Genomic DNA, 17,393 nt, shown 5'->3' on the forward strand with positions numbered 1-17,393 from the left:
CTCTATCCCCAAAAAGGTGATTTTGGACTTTATTCCAGCTTTTTCCGATTTAGGACCGGTGTGCGCCGGGTCGGAAGACTATCGGCTGCCGCGGCTGGCGTAAAGGTATTCGGCGCCCACTTCGACAACTATAGAGTATACAGCAAGCTGAAACTACCAAGCCAAGGCATTAGAATGACTTATTGGCTTTAAAAACTGTATTACTACATGAGTTTCATGATAGCGCTTCCTGTCGCCAGATTGCTGGACCTACTAGCCTCGAAAGCTCTGTAACCGTAACTTACTCGACTCGAAATTTGTAATGCTACTCGAAACGCTCGAGTCGAGTACCACCGACTCGACTCGAACTTTCAAGTACTTGCACATCCCTAGAAGATAATGTGTTTTGTTAATACGATTACGCGGCGCAAAAATTCAAATGACTGTTGGAAATGCGGTCGTATATAAATTTAGGGTTTGAAGTACTACTGGAATCGGAATCGATTTTTCACCTTGGCAAGTACTCATTTTCGATTCCGGTTCTTGAGCGAGGATTACACACACGAGTTAACTCGTAGTCGATCGATTTATATTGAATCGAATGTGAGTTTCGACTCCACTTGGATTCACTGTTGTGTCTACACGTCTAGCGCTGTCGATTGCACGTTATCGCAAATGAAGTCTTGTCGTTGGCGGTATTTTTGTATCAAGCATATAACCAATTATTCGTTTGAGGCGATGTCTATTGACCGAAGGAGAGTCGCGCTGTTATAGAAGAAATTTACGGAGTGTCGTCGATTATATAGCGATTGTTTCAAGAAATATATGAATATTGCGGGGGAGCATATACGGATTCAACGGGCATTGGCTAGATATATAAAATAAAGACGCCGATTTCATCAGGAAAGAAGGAGTATATAGGATACGTGTAATCCGTTCGCATACGATGATGGATATTTTCATTAAATATTTCCACGCGTCAAAAGAAGCTGTTACTTAATTCGTAAATAGATATAGTGGATGAACTAAAAGTTCGCTTGTAGTTAAAAAGTTAGAAATACTTTTTTAATGGATGCTCCATGTTAAAGTGAACGGAAGAACGGGCTTTTATTTGCTTTCTGTGCTACATTTGCTAGCATATTTCTTACTTATTTGTTTCGAAAAGCTGTATGTAGCTAGAAATATCCGCTATTGAATTTTTTATATTTTTAGATTCTCGTAGCATTACGGTTCATGAGGGAGAAACATAGGGCAACACATTTTTTTTTGGCAGTTAGGCAATCTTCAGTAAGTCGATGCGTAAAGGACAAATGTCGTCCATAAATCAAGGGAAGAATGATAGTCCAAAATTTCCAATTGGAAGGAGAGAAAGGGGGTTAGAACTACAATAGGATGTCATGACATGCATGTTCTAACTCTATCCATTACATGTACAATTCACGAATATTTTAATACTGTAGGGTAAAAATCGTGTACAAATTTCTTCTGCTTCTTCTCGCCCGTGATTTGCGTTCCTTGTGGAGGAAGAATTAATCTTCCTTTCATTCGCTTGTTTCATGTCTTGAGTATTCGGTGAGGAGTTTACAATAAATGGCTGTGAGAAAGAGGATTCAATTTTTACTTACAGTAATATGCATAACTATGAAACCAATGGAGTCCACTAATCCAAGAGATTTCTATTTGTGTATCAGAGTGATGTGATTTACTCTATCACACGCTTTAGAAATGTCAGTATAGAGGACATCAATTTGACAACCATCCTCAAGTGATTGGATTAAATAGTAAAAACCAAAGGCATTCATGCCTTTGATATTCCTCGATAAACTTTATGGTGTCTGCCTCGGTAAACGGTCCCCTCGGGGAACTCAAATTCCCTCCTCTTGCGTACACGCTTACACTTCTCTCAACGTTCTCCATTTTTAAACAGCGATCCACTGCTGTCGGGCCAGTGCGATTTTTTCGATCTAATCGAGAACCCTCGGATAGCTACTAGGATGGCGGCTACCTCGTCCGAGCATCGAGAACCACAGCAATCGATAGTGAACTCGGCCGGAAGTTGATATGATACACGTCCGAGTCGGCTAGTACCAACGAGTCGACTCGTACGTGTAATCCCCGCTTTGGCTGAGAATCGAGGAATCGAAGAATCGAGGAATCGAACTGACCCATCACTAGTATTAACGAGAGTCTACTGTTTACATTCCTCAGGTTATTACAATTATCTCTATTATTCCTAATTTTAGACATTATTTCAGTAAGGAGATTGGGGCATATTATTTTTTCCTCTCTCTCTCTCCCAGTAAACACACAGAGCTGCTGCAGCGCTTCACAAGGATGTCAGCACTGCTGTACAGTGCATATATCAATTGAAGCACATCAGTAGCATCTTAGCAGCACTCTGATAAAGCAAATTGTCAAGAAACTCATCAGATGCACCTTTGCAGCTCATGTATCACATGCTGCAGCTGCAAGTTGCAGATGCACTGCCACAGCACTGCAGACACGTTATATTATAGTGTCACGACGTGGTGACAAAAATTGTAATCTGTGAGTGCTTGCAAGAGAACAGATAGAGGTTAAGGAGAAGGTAGAGAACTGAAAGATAGGTGATTCATTTCATAATGACTATTTCATTATAGTGATGAGGTACAATTTAGTTTATTAGGACTATTTCGTAGATTTTTCCTTCCGTGAATTTCTGATTAATTTTGGCATGTAATTGTTATCTTTTGCAGTTTATCAAGTTGCGATGTCATAATGGGAATCTCTCTTCTTGTATTGTTCCAGAATCTATGTTTCAAAAATGTTTCCATTTATAAATTGGTATTTGATTGCTGAAATTGGTATCCTTTGATTTGTTTCAGATGTATTCTCCAGAAAACCAGATCTTTCCTACATGGGCACTGTGAAAATTGAAAAGAAAATGGGGGAAGTGGCTTAGGCAGACTGGAACAAGGATGAAGAGGGTCCAGTTAAAGGCTGCTACTGAACTCATCCTTCAAAGATCATAATGATGAATAAAATCATTTATTGCAACCCTATATTATCGATTCATTCTTACTGCCCCTGACAAACTTTTTTTAGGATTACCAGTGGCACATCAGGAATTCATTTTCAGCGATTCTGACATGCATTTGAAGTGATCGTGGCACACTTAGGCAGCGATCCTAATATGCATGTGCAGCACTACTGAAATGCTTGTACAGCGCTCCTGACACCCGTTTGCAGCACAAGTTTAGGAGTGCGTTACTCCCAAATTTGCACCTTTATAAATGCAATACTTTATCCCAACCCCTATATGCTTTTTTAAAAATCTCTCAATTAAATACCTCTGTGGCTAATTAATCTTCCAGTTAAGTGACAATTTACCTATAAAAATATACTACAAAATGTGGTCTCTAATTTGCCAGGAGGTGTTAGGATCCACAGAAATAACATCAGTAGGACAGTTTCTAAAGATCCTATATTTTTTTGCGCACTAATTATACCTTTGTAAATTACTAAGGATGCAGATAGACTTGCTTCACTGGGACCTAAACATAAATAGATGGGCAGCCAAATGTGATAATACAGCAGAAAGTGATTGCGAGTGAATTGTAAGGACATACCTTCTGCCAAAAGAGGAGGTACGCCACTCACAGATAGTAAATTAAGCAAGTCCTCCAAAAATAAGAAAAAAAAGGGAAACACAGTGGAACTAAAATGAGATAGGGATATGCATGTAAAATCGTACCTGCTCAACCACAGTGGTTAGGTATGTATCCCTTAGTTCCTGCGGGAATACATTCACCATAACAGCCAAGGTGCGCTCAATTTCAGTCCTCCATTCCCTCAATGCTTTCTCCTTCTCTTCTGATGAGTCCTCCTTGTGGAAAGAAGATTATGAATGAGAAATGACGTAATAAAGAATTATTTTCCCAGATGCTTAAAAAATAGATAAGATTTTTTATACGGTTATCATTACGTTCGTTTTATATTTTGTGTTACGGAGCCTCAATCACTTCATTAAATATTAATAAATTTCTTATCAGAATAAAGAGAATATTTTCTACAGTAATTTTTGTATTTCCAGTTTAATCTCAAATATGAGAAGACCTGTCAGACCCGCATCAGACTCCCTTAGAAAAAAATCCTGGATCTTCCCCAGCCCATATATTTCTCGTAATATTTCAGGGGAGTTCTTTAAAGATCTGTAAAGCAAGCAGGGGCGGATCTAGGATTTCTTTCTGGGGGTGCACAAGCAAGGCCGTATCCAGGATATTGTTCTGGGGGGGCACAAGGATACCTCATAATACAATACGAATGCAATGATAATGGGACCATATTAAAAATCTTGCATACTTTTTAAGGATCGGGGGCAGGGGGGGGCATTTGCCCCCCCCCCCCTCCTCCTCCTAGATCCACCCATGAAAGAAAGAGCTCTCAGCAACTGGAAAATTTCAAGTCAAGAATGCTCTCTAGATTCCTTACCATAGAAGCAGAGGAAACAGCATGCATTGGATAGGCTGCCATTTCTGGATCTCATTATCTCTCTTTCATTGAGTATTCCTAAATTTATATATTGCCTATGGCAGGGGTCTCCAATTTACTAGGCCACGAGGGCCACATTCCAAGTTCCGAATTGCCCTCTGGGCCGGATAGCAAATTTGCCGATGACTGAAGTATTCGATACCAACGTCTACTGAAGAATCCGATGGCGTATTTCTTGTTTACGAACAGTTGAAGGCGACTCTGACGTGCAGTACAGCACTGCAATGCTCCTAGCGGCATCTCACAGAGTTAAACGAGCGAGAATCACACACTACTTGAAACGAGTGCGCGGGCCGGATGAAAGCCCTCCACGGGCTGGATCATGCTCACGGACCGTATTTTGGAGACCGCTGGCCTATGCTTTAAAAAACATATTGATGTTTAACATTAATATATCATATCTGCAATTTGAGTCCAAGTTCCAACTGGTGTACAAATCATTGCCGTTATAAAAATACAGTAAACTCTTGATTTTACGAAGTCAGTGGGACCGGAAAATTGGCACTTCGTAAAATCGAGTTTCGTAAATTCAAACCTTTTTCATAAGTCACAAAAAAAATGTTTGCTTTTGTTTCTTCCGCCGTTTTTTGTCTTTAGTGGTCTTATTTAAATGTTTTCGGTGGTTATTCTCGGTATAATTCATAGAAAATACTTTTTGCTATCGATTTATGATGTGAAAAATCGTTAAATAATTATACCACCATAAAATTCCCATTTCTTGTTCATACTTCAACATTAACGATCGCTAAAGAAATTCCCGACTAGTTTAGAAAACGTAATCAAATAATGAATTGCAATGTTTATTATAAGAATTAACAGTTATAAATTTGTGGTTAGGAGCCAATAGCTACTATTAAGTATGCAAAAGATAGATATTTGTTTCTGACACCCACGGCATTTTAGCGGCAGCCGGCCTAACCGCCATTTATGTCGCCCTCTATCGCTCAGTGACGAGAAAAAAAGAAATACAAGGGTCTTAGCCCGTTTCCAAAATAACCTTCGTAAGTTAATATTTCGAGTTACTTCGTATTTTCAGCAGAATGTGCTCTATTTTCACTGAGATTCAATTACGATCATAAATAACGTAGGATGTGATTATCTTCTGGCGAATATTTGAAGTAAATTCTGTTTGAGTTCTCCGTCCGACTACTGTGTTCCATCATCTTCGCAGACGTTGCCATAAAAGACTTAATTCTTCATCAGGACTGTATTCTTCATACCGGGTGTGAGGTGACCTGTTCATATAGTATGTTTCTGCCCTTTTATGCCGACAGGAGCAAGGTTCCAACCGGAAAACGACAGGAGAAACATCTTACAGTATCGGAGAAATATAGATAGAAACGTTATTATCCACATTGATTGTTTTCCTACAAGAGACGTTTTATCATTTCTCAACGTGGTTAAGTATTGGTTCGCTAGCGTGAATTCCCAAAAAATGACACGCAAAAACCTGTACCGTCACCTCATTTAGTTTTCGTGTTCCTTTCTCTGCCGTATTGAAAGTTAGGCAAAGGATCATTGACATAGAGAAAAGATTTTCTTAGTTTTAGCACTAAAAAATAGTGGCGCCATAATCGTAAATAAATATAGTGTGGAAAGAGCAAAGAAATTAATTTCAATTGAAAAGTCAGCTGAGAAGAAGAGAGACAATTATAAGCGCGGCACCATTTTCCCGATAGTGGAAGATACTTCTTCCGCCTCTCTCCGGTTAATAACTTCCCCCCGTTGCAGGTAAAGATGAACCATGCCCTTCTCCACAATTGGGGAACGTTCCCAGTGGGTGGGGTGAATAAGAGTGGGATGGGGATTGCCTGAGGGAAGAAGTGTGGTCAGTACAAGCACTGGTGAAGGGGGCAGGACAAATAAGGGTGGGGAAATGGCCTTCAGCTCTGCCTCAGTCTACTTTTGGGGGCCGTATTTTTTTGCGACGCACACAAGCTCAGTCTCCTTAGGGAGGGAGTGAATGGGAAATGCTGGGGAAGGAGGGGTTTGGGATGCGTAAGGTGGGTGTCAGCAAGATCAGCCAAAGGCGGCAGGAGGGAAGGGACGGCTTTGGAAAGACAGAACCCCAGCATGGGAGAACGGGGAAGCGCGTGAGAAGAAAGTTCATGGTTAGACTTGGAAGTGCGTCTTCATAACGAGAAGCCTGAAATATAAATTGGCGGTAAATAGAGCCCAGTACTTAAGATATTTAAGTTGTTCATTCACAAAGGCCAATATATACACGAAAAGATATTATGGCGCGGATTGGATGTATCAACGTCCATTTCGGGATGTTATTAATTTCTGTTCCCATTTATAAAAGTAGCAAATAGATTTGAAAGAATGATAATCATGAATAAAAATATCTAAATCGATATCCAAACGCACATGAGCAAAATAGATGAATGTATACATACCGATCCATCGCAAGTAATACCGCTCAAGCTTCTTCCGGTATAGGACTTTAAAATTCTGGATAATGCCTTGGTCCAAGGGCTGGGACTTGCTAGTCGAGTTCGGGGGTAAAAAGAGGACTCGAACATTAGCCAATTTTAGATCTTCCACGTATTTATGAACGGTGGCGTTATCCATTATTAAAACAATTTTGCTGTTCTCTCCAACAATTTTTCTCTGTAGACGCATAACCGTTTGCTGGAAAATTTCTCGGGTCATCCAGCTGTTTTTATTTGCATGGTAAAAAACGGGGAGGGATTCCAATTTTACATGTTTTAAGCACCGTGGCCTTTCAAATTTCCCAATGACAACGGGCTTATTTTGTTCGTGCCCGTTTGGTTGACGCACAGCCCCACAGTAACACGCACTTTACTCTTTTTCCCCCCATGGCACCTTTGCCCTTTGAAACCCAGGATTGCGTCAGGTAATGCATTAAAAAATAGCCCAGTTTCAGGGGCCAGCGAGGGTGAGCTCGTCGAGGAAAGGGTCCCGGATTAGGGACCCTTCGAAGTGCTTCGGCGAAAAGTAGTCAAGTAGTCTTCGAAGTACGTTCACAGCAGTGCAAAGGGTTAATTAGGGGTGTACGAAATACTCCGCGCGACCTTCCTGACATGTTAAACTACGAATTATTGTCGATGCTATGTTTACGAACAGGCGCGTAAATAGGGGCACAATGCCAGCCGCGATATTTTAACTGAACTCCTACTCCCCCTAAATTCCCACAGTGAGGTTTTTGGCGACCCATTTCTCTCCAAAGTTGCATTATCATTTACGATTTCGCACTTTTGATGGACCACAGTTGGAAGCGCTGATTTTTTAGCTACTTACGCCGGCGTAACTAGTTTTGTTGACAAATTTTTCGCCGTAGTTCGTATAAACGAATGCCATTTGCTCCTAGGGACCGAGCCGAGGTTCGTAAATTCAAAGAATTTCGTATAATCGAAACTTCGTATAATCGAATAGCGCTATGTATTTAGCATAGGCTTTTCACCGGGACCGCAATATCACTTCGTATAATCGAAAACTTCGTAAAATCCTGCTTCGTAAAATCAAGAGTTTACTGTATTACTACTAGGGATAGTCAGATTGAATACCAGATCCAAATTTGCTAAACAAATCGTAACTGGAATACCCAGAGATTGAACAACCATCTGGGGAATCTCAGTGCCAGGATAATAACCATTTAAAAGTAACTATGACCCAGATTTCACAAAACCACCTCCATCATCCCTCAGCCTATGCTCTTCAACTCCAGGTTCTTTAAGAACATAGAAAACTGTACCATATTGGCAGGTTGTGGATTTTATCGCCAAAAATTTGAACTTAAATTGGGCCCCAATATATTTATATAAGTGATATGTAATGATTGATGCCTACTCATGAAAATTAATAATGATTGTTGGGAAAACAATCATTGTGACCAAACGGCCAAATCGTGATACTATCAAGCCTTGACTGTTTAAAATGAAGTCAGCGTTAGGAAAATGGAAAATAACAGGACAGCATAGACAATAAAATAGGCAAACCTTAAATCCTGGAATATGAGATGCTATTGGTTGAAGTCTGTAGCATGGAGGCTGTGCATGGCTGTCTAGCTTGTACCATTTCTGTAGCAAATCTCGATCTCCCGGATCCACAGCCCGCCCAACAGCAGCCTTGAAGTCCTGATTTTCAATTGTTTTTGGCAGGAGGGGTGTCCCAAGGGAATGGCTTAAGAATAGCACAGGGATGACAAATGCAACCTCCATCTGTCCTGCTCTCCCAATTAGATCAGAGTGAGCAGAAGCAAAATATTAGTACACACGTCACCTGATGAAGATATTAAATGCCAGCTCGAGAGCTGTGTTTTTCATTTGAATATTCAGTATCAGTAACAGCAAAACTTAAAACATCTTTAAATGTCATACAGATTTTTCACAACTATCCCGATGATCTAGCCAAATGAAGGATTTTCAAAAACCTAAATTCTCTTCTGCAAAATTTCAGTATAGTTGATATCAATGAAATTTATGATTACAGATGAAGCCAGTGATGAAATAGCCTGAGTAAACAAACAAGTTTTCAACGGGTAATGAAATGAATCACCTTCTCTTTCAAAGATAACTGACTGTGATATCATGAACTGTTAGTAGCTACCAAGATGGGTTTTTTTTAGGACATCATCTGCTAGCCTATGAGTTGCAGATTTTAACAGTAATAATAGAAATGTATACAAGAGAAGATGGAGAGAAATAAGCCATTATCACATATTTCTCTCCCAACTATTTGTCAAAATAGGTTTTCAAAATGATCAGAGATATGACGACATCAATTAACTGCCAAGACTATGGACACAATGGCCACTATCACATCATCATCCTCTTGGGAGTGAAAGAGCTAAAAAGGTATAGAGATTTAACTCACGGGAAAGTTCTCCAAGGCAGAGTTCAGGAAATTCATGGTCCTGTTGTTTCTCAAGTGCTGTCTTCCAATGCAAGTCAACTATGTGCACCTCAAATCCAGAGTTGCGACAGTAATCTCTCAATTTAGGATAGACAACTTTGTGGAGCAATCCTTTCTCAACACAGCAATCTGTGAAAATAAAGAATAGCCTATTAGCTAATTTGTAAAACAATACAAATGAAAGATTTAAAATACACCTTAGGAACCCCGATAATTAAGTTTTTTCGGTCATTCAAATGAGATTTTCTCTTCCAACAAAAAATTTGCCAATTGAAGCCCTTTTTAAATATGTAATAATAATATAAAAAATAATATATTTAATATACAGGATACACATAGGATTAGATATACAGGATAAAAAAGAATTCATACACCTTTCTGTTCAGCAATTTCTCTCTAATTGAATTTCCATCTCTCATATATTATAATTTCTGTCAGACCTGAAAATAAAATGAGGTTCTTCGATGATGTTCTCTGTGTTGCTCTTTAACCCTTTATTGAGACCCTCCCAGTACAGATACTTTACAATAAGCCACATGCATGCACCTTGGCGGGTCTTGATACTATTAATTTCTAATAAAATGTTCACAACTTGGTCCTAATGCTGAGGCTAGCGTCAGGTTGATGCACCACCCAGGCGGCACAAATCTCATTAGTTTTGCAACTTTAGCGGTCAAAATCAATTCTGAAGGGACATCAGCTGGTCAGGTCATGTAACACACTGAATTTAAGTACATATTGGATACAAAGTAGCATATTGATGGGTTTGCTCTGATTGTAAGCAATGGACTAATTAGCGGATGGTAGCCACTTACAGTGGTGCCATCCAGTCTGGCAAGAGTGCGATCAACTAGTGGATCATGCTCCGCCCTTGAGCAAAAGTTTCCTCCTCGGTGGAGCGATCCATTGGTGTATTACACTAAAGTTCCAGTTGAACCACATACTTTACCATCAATGGCACAGACACACCAAGATTTATGCCTCATGCTTCTCATTGCCCTAAATGACAACAATAGCAAAATGAAGAAAAATATTAAATTTGCCATCATGTGAGGACCCACTCACTGGAGGGTCAAACCACAGTGAATGGGTTAATCGACAAAAATCTGAATATGAAAGACCAACGTATGCATGGGGAGAATGACTATAAAAAACTAAACTAAACTCTTAGTAGTGAACCTCTTTATCTCGTAAAACCTCCACTTATCATACCAAGGAGATACCCCCGAGACAGCCCAACTACCTCCGCAAATCATACCGAGACAACTAGAGACCATCAATGCAGCCGCAATTGACACATGGAATGACATATTCAGCAATAAAAGTTTCACCCTTATTTTTTTCCTTATATGCACACCTTTAATATGCTGTAATTTTCCCGTTAATTATTAGTTGTGGCCATTTTGTTCCATTGAGAACATACCTAACAGTAAATAAGAGAAGAGGTATCCATCTATCGTATAAGCCTGTGTAAGAGGCGCACCCCTATTTTGAGCATCGAAGCTATAAAGAAAAAATTTGCGGCATTTTTTTATCCTATCGTGCGGTGTTGCAGACGTATGACTGGAATTTCGATAGTTATCGAAATTTCCTTTTTCAATACCTATTGAAAGAGGAAATTTTGATAGCGGCGGCGGTAATAGCGGCATAAGAGGGAGTAGAAAGAGTTCCGATCCTCTCTTTGCACACGCCGTTGTTCTACGATGCTAGTCCTACTCACGAATAATTTTGTTTAAAAGCTCTCGCTGGAGTAATGCAATAGAATTGCAGCCGTGGAAAATTTTAAGGCAAAACACGAAAGGCACATAGCATGAACCTTCCCAAGAGATTGGACCACAATCGGGGCAATTTCAGTGCCGTAGGATAATAAACACGTCGTAGATTTAACAGAACCACCATCGGCTCTCCATCAGCCAATGCCTCTGCCGATTTTTTTCCTTTCCGAGACCCCACAGGAAAATAGGAAAATATCAAGTTACAGGGGAACAATGGAAACATGTTTCATCCCTACCCCATCTCACCAACTGACCTTTTTCGGACTACCAGGTTCAATTCTCCCAGTTTCTGGAGGCCAAATGCTAGGTGAGTCACCTACTGAGCTCGAATATATCTCAATATCTTTCAGCAATTATATGACACGCACGAGATTCTAATAAGAATGAGACCTAATGCAACGTATATCTGACAGAATTTAAGTTTTTTAAGCTCTAATTGATTGACACAAACATTTATCGTTTAAACAAGGCTACTAATATTCAACGTAGTCCAAATAGCACAATTTCGGAAGAAACAAGCATAGCATAGGCGCATTCAAACAAGACGAGACGGACTGGAAACTTCAGGCAACGCAAACTGCGTGTATCACATTGCTGCGCCTTCGCCCCTTCACTTTGAAGGCAACGACGTCACATGCAAGATCGGACGTGTTCTTCCTCCTTCACTCATAGCCTCGTAGCTTGAAATACAGAGGGGAGGGAGCGCGCTCCTTCCCCTCGACCACTCCTTCAGCGCTGTTCACTCATAAGCATTTCCGATTTCTTCTGTCCACCATTTAGTCCAACAATGAACACAGTCGTTCGAATTTTTTAAACAGCAGGTTTTGACATCAATATAATTTTCAGTCGCAAAAATCCTCATATTAGCGTCTGAAGATGATTTTTGAAAAATCAGGTCCTCAGCGTAATGGTAATTGCTCGGCAAGACAGATGTTGACTATTAACCAGGAATGTCCTTCAAAACTAAGCGCTTCCCTGCGTTTGATAAGCGATTACTTTATGCAGTATAAATGCCGCGGGATGCCTACTCGTGGCAGTAAATTTAGCACGCCCTCCGGAGCGAAAAACCCCGCGCGATCTTTTCCATGTTCAACTCCGGGGTACCGACATGACGGCGCGATGCTTACAAGAAAAGCAAACAGGAGCATTTTAAAAATACGTCACTAAGGGAGAAACTCCCCTCCCTGCCCTTGTTTTGACCCAGGGTTTCAGATGACTGACTCACGCTGAAAACCAAGGCCACTCAGTTCCCCTTGGACTTGCAACAGGTGAAGGGGTGGGGGGGAAGATAAGAAGTTTGTGTATGAGGCGCACCCCCATTTTCGGCTGCAATTTCTGGGAAAAAAGGTGCACCTCTTACACGCGATTATATGGTATCCTAATCATTTTAAGTGACTGTTGAATTAAGAGAGATCACATATGGAACAAAATGCTTTTCTCTCGAATCATGGTAAAAATCATGCGATAGCACTAGCTTTTTGTAATTATTTAATATTAAATATATGTTCACTAATGCATGAATATTTGTTTAAACACAAAAATTTAATAGTTTAAAAGACAGTGCCTTTCATTTCTGAAGGATATGAAAAAATGGTGCCTATCACTGAAACCTCTCTATAGTGAACCTCCAAACATCAAATTGCCCAAATTTAGGTCCCCTCCATTACGATGTAAAGAGGTTTTACTGTAATTAACAATTTTTCTGGAGCAAAAAGTTATTTCCAAACAGAAATTTCAGTGCTAATACAACTTTAATCAAGAGGCATATAACCCTACCTTGTGAGTCAGCAGCACAGACATAAATAGAGATTTTACTACATCTGTCAGGTGATCGAAGAAGACCGCCAGAACCAGAGCTAGGCAATCCAGCAGGGATACCAGCCACTGGAGCTATCTGCCCTCCTGTCCCAGAGACTGCTCCTGGTGTGCAAACAACAGGCGCACCAAGAGCACGGCCAGTCAGCAGCGCCAGCAGGGCTGATGGAAGCTGATGAAGTTCAGGTGGAATAGCTAGCTGGTTAATCCCAGGAATACCTCCACCGCCTTTGCCTGTCAAAGGTATAGGCCAGTCAAAACCTTTTGGACTTTGTACATTTGCTTCCAGGGTATAGGAAATTGATAAGGAATCAGCTGAAATGGAGCAACCAGCAAGTAACCATTAAAGGCACATGCTTTACAGCTGGAAGGAATGCTATTAGGTCCTCCAATAGAAAATAAAAATAGGTCATGTCCTCATACTCCAGCTTATTATGTCTTCATGTAAATATCTAAGACTAAAAGATGTTAGTCAAGTTTGAATTGAGATTAGGAATATTATGTAAAATGATTTATTAGGGTTCTTAGAACTTGAACACCAATGCATGTTATGATGGTAGCTAAAGGCACGGTGTGTGATATGATTGAATAAAAATGCCATCCATGGGTCTGTAATCCTATGGTTGGTAACACCTGGGTATAAGTAGGCAGTTGGTATCAGTTAAACACCAAATATTTGAAGTATGATTTCATCGTTTCCCAGAGAATGATGTCTTGTAGTTGAACTACAGTAGTATATTTCCACCATCTCAGGCAAAATCACCGGAATACTTCACAGACACAGGATTGAAACCTATTTCCGGTCATACAAGACCCTGAGGAACCACCTTGTATAGGCGAAAGATTCCTGTGGTTTCCAAACCATTGGGACAAGGCATGAATTCTGTGACACACTATTATTGGGAAAGACTCACAGAGGTAGCCATTGAGATCAGGCTGGAAAAGAAACATATCAACCAAGGCAACGGCTAGAACTTTAGTACTGCCTAGAGGCCAATTTTGAGGTTGATCAATGAGGGATAAGAAAAGAAAAAGGCAGGAAAATTGGACCAATCAGCAGCCACCTGACATTCACCCTTGGCCTATATATTCTGGTCACATTTTTAGTCATGTCACTCACCCTGATAACAAAAATTGACTGGGTTTTCAAAACCTCGGCATTAATGGAGACTTTCACCCAGAGGACAGTCCAAGTTTAATTACAGGATCAAATATTTGGCATTACACCTGGTTTAACAATATAAACCAATTAAGAAAGCAAAACAAAGAAAAGGAAGAGAAAGTTCGATTGAGAAAGTGAGTGGACATACCTCACAGAAGGGAAGAAGGAAAAGAAAAACGATTTATGAGAAAAAGAATGGGAGATAAGAAAGAGAGGCAGGAGCCAAATGTACAAGATGGAAATACATTAAAGAGGTTATCTGAGTATAGGTGCAGATGAAAAGCATGGAAGGAAATCAAAGACGTAAAGAAGAGCTCCTGCTAAAATTTAAGGGGGGAGATCCAGAAGCTAGCAGAGACATCTATGACGATAACTGCTCCCAGATTAGAGCAAAATCAAATTGAGAAATTTCATGAAGAATTTATCCCCATTCTTGTCAAGTTATCCGGAAATATATTTCAACCTCTTTAAAAATATATTTATATAATTTTGTTTGTGCATGAATAAGATAATTAGTGTTTGTTTTTTTTTCAATTAAAATTAAATTAGATTAGATTAGAATTAAATTATATGCAACCAGTTGGAGAGTCACAGGCCATTGTATAAATATTAGAATTAGAGGGAATGTTTCAGAAATTGACTTGAAAGATCAGGCTTCACAGTTTGAAACTTATGTTAAGAAAATGGATGGGAGTTAGGTGAACAGCAATATGGGTATGAGAAGTGGATGATATCTGAGCAAGGGAAATTAATGATACATCGAAAAGAAAGGATAGTTAAAACATAGTAGCAACACTTACGAATAAAACAGTGTGTGAAAAATATATAAAAACCATACTCAAGGGAAATAAAATGACAGTTAAGAACAAGTGTACCTGAAACGGTCGACGGGCCCACATCTTTCAGAGCCCGGAAGAATCCTTCTCTATTGGTTTTTGGCTCACATGATGGAGGTCCAGCATTGGCTGTAGATGGAGTGGAGGGAGTAGGTGGGGAAAGTGGGCCTGGGTCATTCTTTCTGCCAGCAGAAGTTGCCACGATGGAAGAAGATGAGGAGGTGCCATCGCGCTCTGCCCTACACTCCCCAGCACTGCTACCTCCTCCGCCAACTGATGTCTCATGTTGAGCGTTCCCTCCTTTACCGCTGGCAGCTTTGTAGCTTGGAGACCTAAATAATAAATTGTTTTCTTAAATGAATATTGTAGACTAGAGATAAGCACAAAAACTGTGAGACAAATAATTTTAATTTATAAAAATGGAGAAGATTAATTTAATATTAAATGAACATATAGTAAAAACATCTCTACTCCATTACCAAAGCAATCTGAGCAGCACTGATACGTTTTTCTGATAGTAATTTTGGGCTTACGAGCCATTCCATTTTAAACGCTATGAATTCAGAGAAAGACTCCAATTGACCATTATTGATTTTTATGTACCTAATTTTTCAAGACTATTTGAACCTATCTTTAAGACAAAAGGTGATTGCCCTGTGAATAGTTTTACCACTGTAACGATATGGATAAAACTATCACCATAAAATTTAAGACATGTGGTTTACAGACCTATTTTTCTCTATGATAATCAAATAAAAAGAATATGGAAATTGAAAGTTCAAATTTCAAAGTCTAGATTTATAGTTTTTGAAAAAATAAAATGATGACAATAATGCTGGCTACATTAATGGCCTAATGCAAGCTTTTTAACCATTCAAAATGGATGAATAAAGGAATATATGCCCCCTTGGAGAGTGCCACCTGTAGTGAGTTGGGGAACTGGAAGGAGACGACCACTCAGCAGAAGGAAGGGGTGGACAGATGAAGCGCGTGAGGAGAGGGGTGTTGAAGGGAAGGAGCGAGATCTGAACTATCTTTGAAGCAGCAAGGCTCAGGAGAGGTTACAGACAAGGGAGTCAAGGGATGAACATGCACAACCTTGCTATTTTGCGATGTCTTTGCATTCAATGCAAATTCAGGCAATCCATATGCCTTATGAGGTTTGGGTTTCTATTCCATCTTATCTTCATTTAGTGTTCTCACACAACACTTGTTTCCTTGAAGGTAGTGCTGTTTGGACAGAGTTGAATACTGACCCTTTTCCTAACAATGTAGGAAGCTTTGCATTTATCTATTGGAGTAAATAAAGAATGGAATATATTCTTGTTAAAATTAAATACTAAAGCCATTTAATAAGTGTGCTACATTTGGGGAAATGAAAATCATGCTGATTCTCATAGGACATCAAGGAGGGATACAAAGATGTTTGTAAAAAGAAAATTTCTAAGCACTTTCTTGTCCAGTCAACTAGAGGCGGGTTAAACAGTTCATTTCAATAAGCTGTTCACATTGATCCTGTTCAGTAAAAATAACAGTTCAAAATATCTGTTCATGGCAAAAAGTCAGGGTCATTCAGGTAGAAAGTACTGCTTATCAGGCAGGGAGTATATGAAAGCTTAGTGTGGTATCATATGGTTTGTGCAGCTTGTTATAGTAATTTCAAGCAAATTCTGTCCCGGGCCTTATAGTGGTTATCTGTGTGCAGGAAAATATCTGCTGTCCACTTCTAGTAACCATGTGACATGGCTTTTTAAAAGTCTACATATTACTCAAAATCGCAGGGCATTTCTTATTTATAACAACTGTAGTGTTTGTATAATATTTTAGCATTAACATAAGTTAACACTTTCGCTGCGGCACACACACCGGTGCGTCTGTGCAAACTATAGTCCTGAGTGGAGGATGCCTCCATATATTTTCAAATGTGCCCGGAATCAGCCGAGAATGTCCTGGGCGCTCCAAAATACCTCTCGCTACTCTATTATATTCTGTACAATTCAGTATTGGCCATCGTTTCTAGAAATCACCATTGATTTTTTTATCTAACTACTTTTTCATTTTTTCTTGCTTGTTTTCTTAATTTTTATGGTATTTTCATTTTTCTGAACGTAATCATCTCAGAGCCAGAAATAAATGTTTCTCGTATGCATTCAAAACTCTTCTGAATATTATTTCTGTCAAATAAAGTTTTATATATAATTTATTCATATATTAACAGCGGAAATGTGTAGTCATACATGAAGATAGCAAAACTATGTGAACACATTAGTTTGGACAATTTTCATGGTTGCTTCTTTTGAATTAGTTCCCCTAAACGTAATCACTCACCACATAATTTGGAAATTAAAAAAATGGAAGAAAGAAGTGCATAGTATATGCCAAAAACAGAGTGAGGAAAGATGTTAGCTCTTACTATCC

General features: G+C 39.5%; 1 protein-coding gene across 2 annotated transcripts in view; it reads right to left on the minus strand.

Annotated features, from left to right (window-relative positions):
* The window catches only part of LOC124155526 (NACHT domain- and WD repeat-containing protein 1), a 103,830-nt gene that overhangs the window by 55,002 nt on the left and 31,435 nt on the right, over positions 1-17,393 (minus strand). The window contains exons 4-8 of one of the 2 annotated variants that reach the window (XM_046529423.1): positions 15,015-15,307; positions 12,939-13,211; positions 9,349-9,516; positions 8,472-8,698; positions 3,713-3,841 (exon numbers count right to left, since the gene is read on the minus strand). In XM_046529423.1, the coding sequence (XP_046385379.1) occupies positions 3,713-3,841; positions 8,472-8,698; positions 9,349-9,516; positions 12,939-13,211; positions 15,015-15,307 (1,090 nt within the window). Of the gene's footprint in view, positions 1-3,712; positions 3,845-8,471; positions 8,699-9,348; positions 9,517-12,938; positions 13,212-15,014; positions 15,308-17,393 lie in introns of both variants that reach the window. The other variant, XM_046529422.1, reaches the window with a different exon arrangement.

The sequence above is a fragment of the Ischnura elegans genome, chromosome 3 (genome assembly GCF_921293095.1).
Source record: "Ischnura elegans chromosome 3, ioIscEleg1.1, whole genome shotgun sequence".
NCBI classification, from domain to species: domain Eukaryota; kingdom Metazoa; phylum Arthropoda; class Insecta; order Odonata; family Coenagrionidae; genus Ischnura; species Ischnura elegans.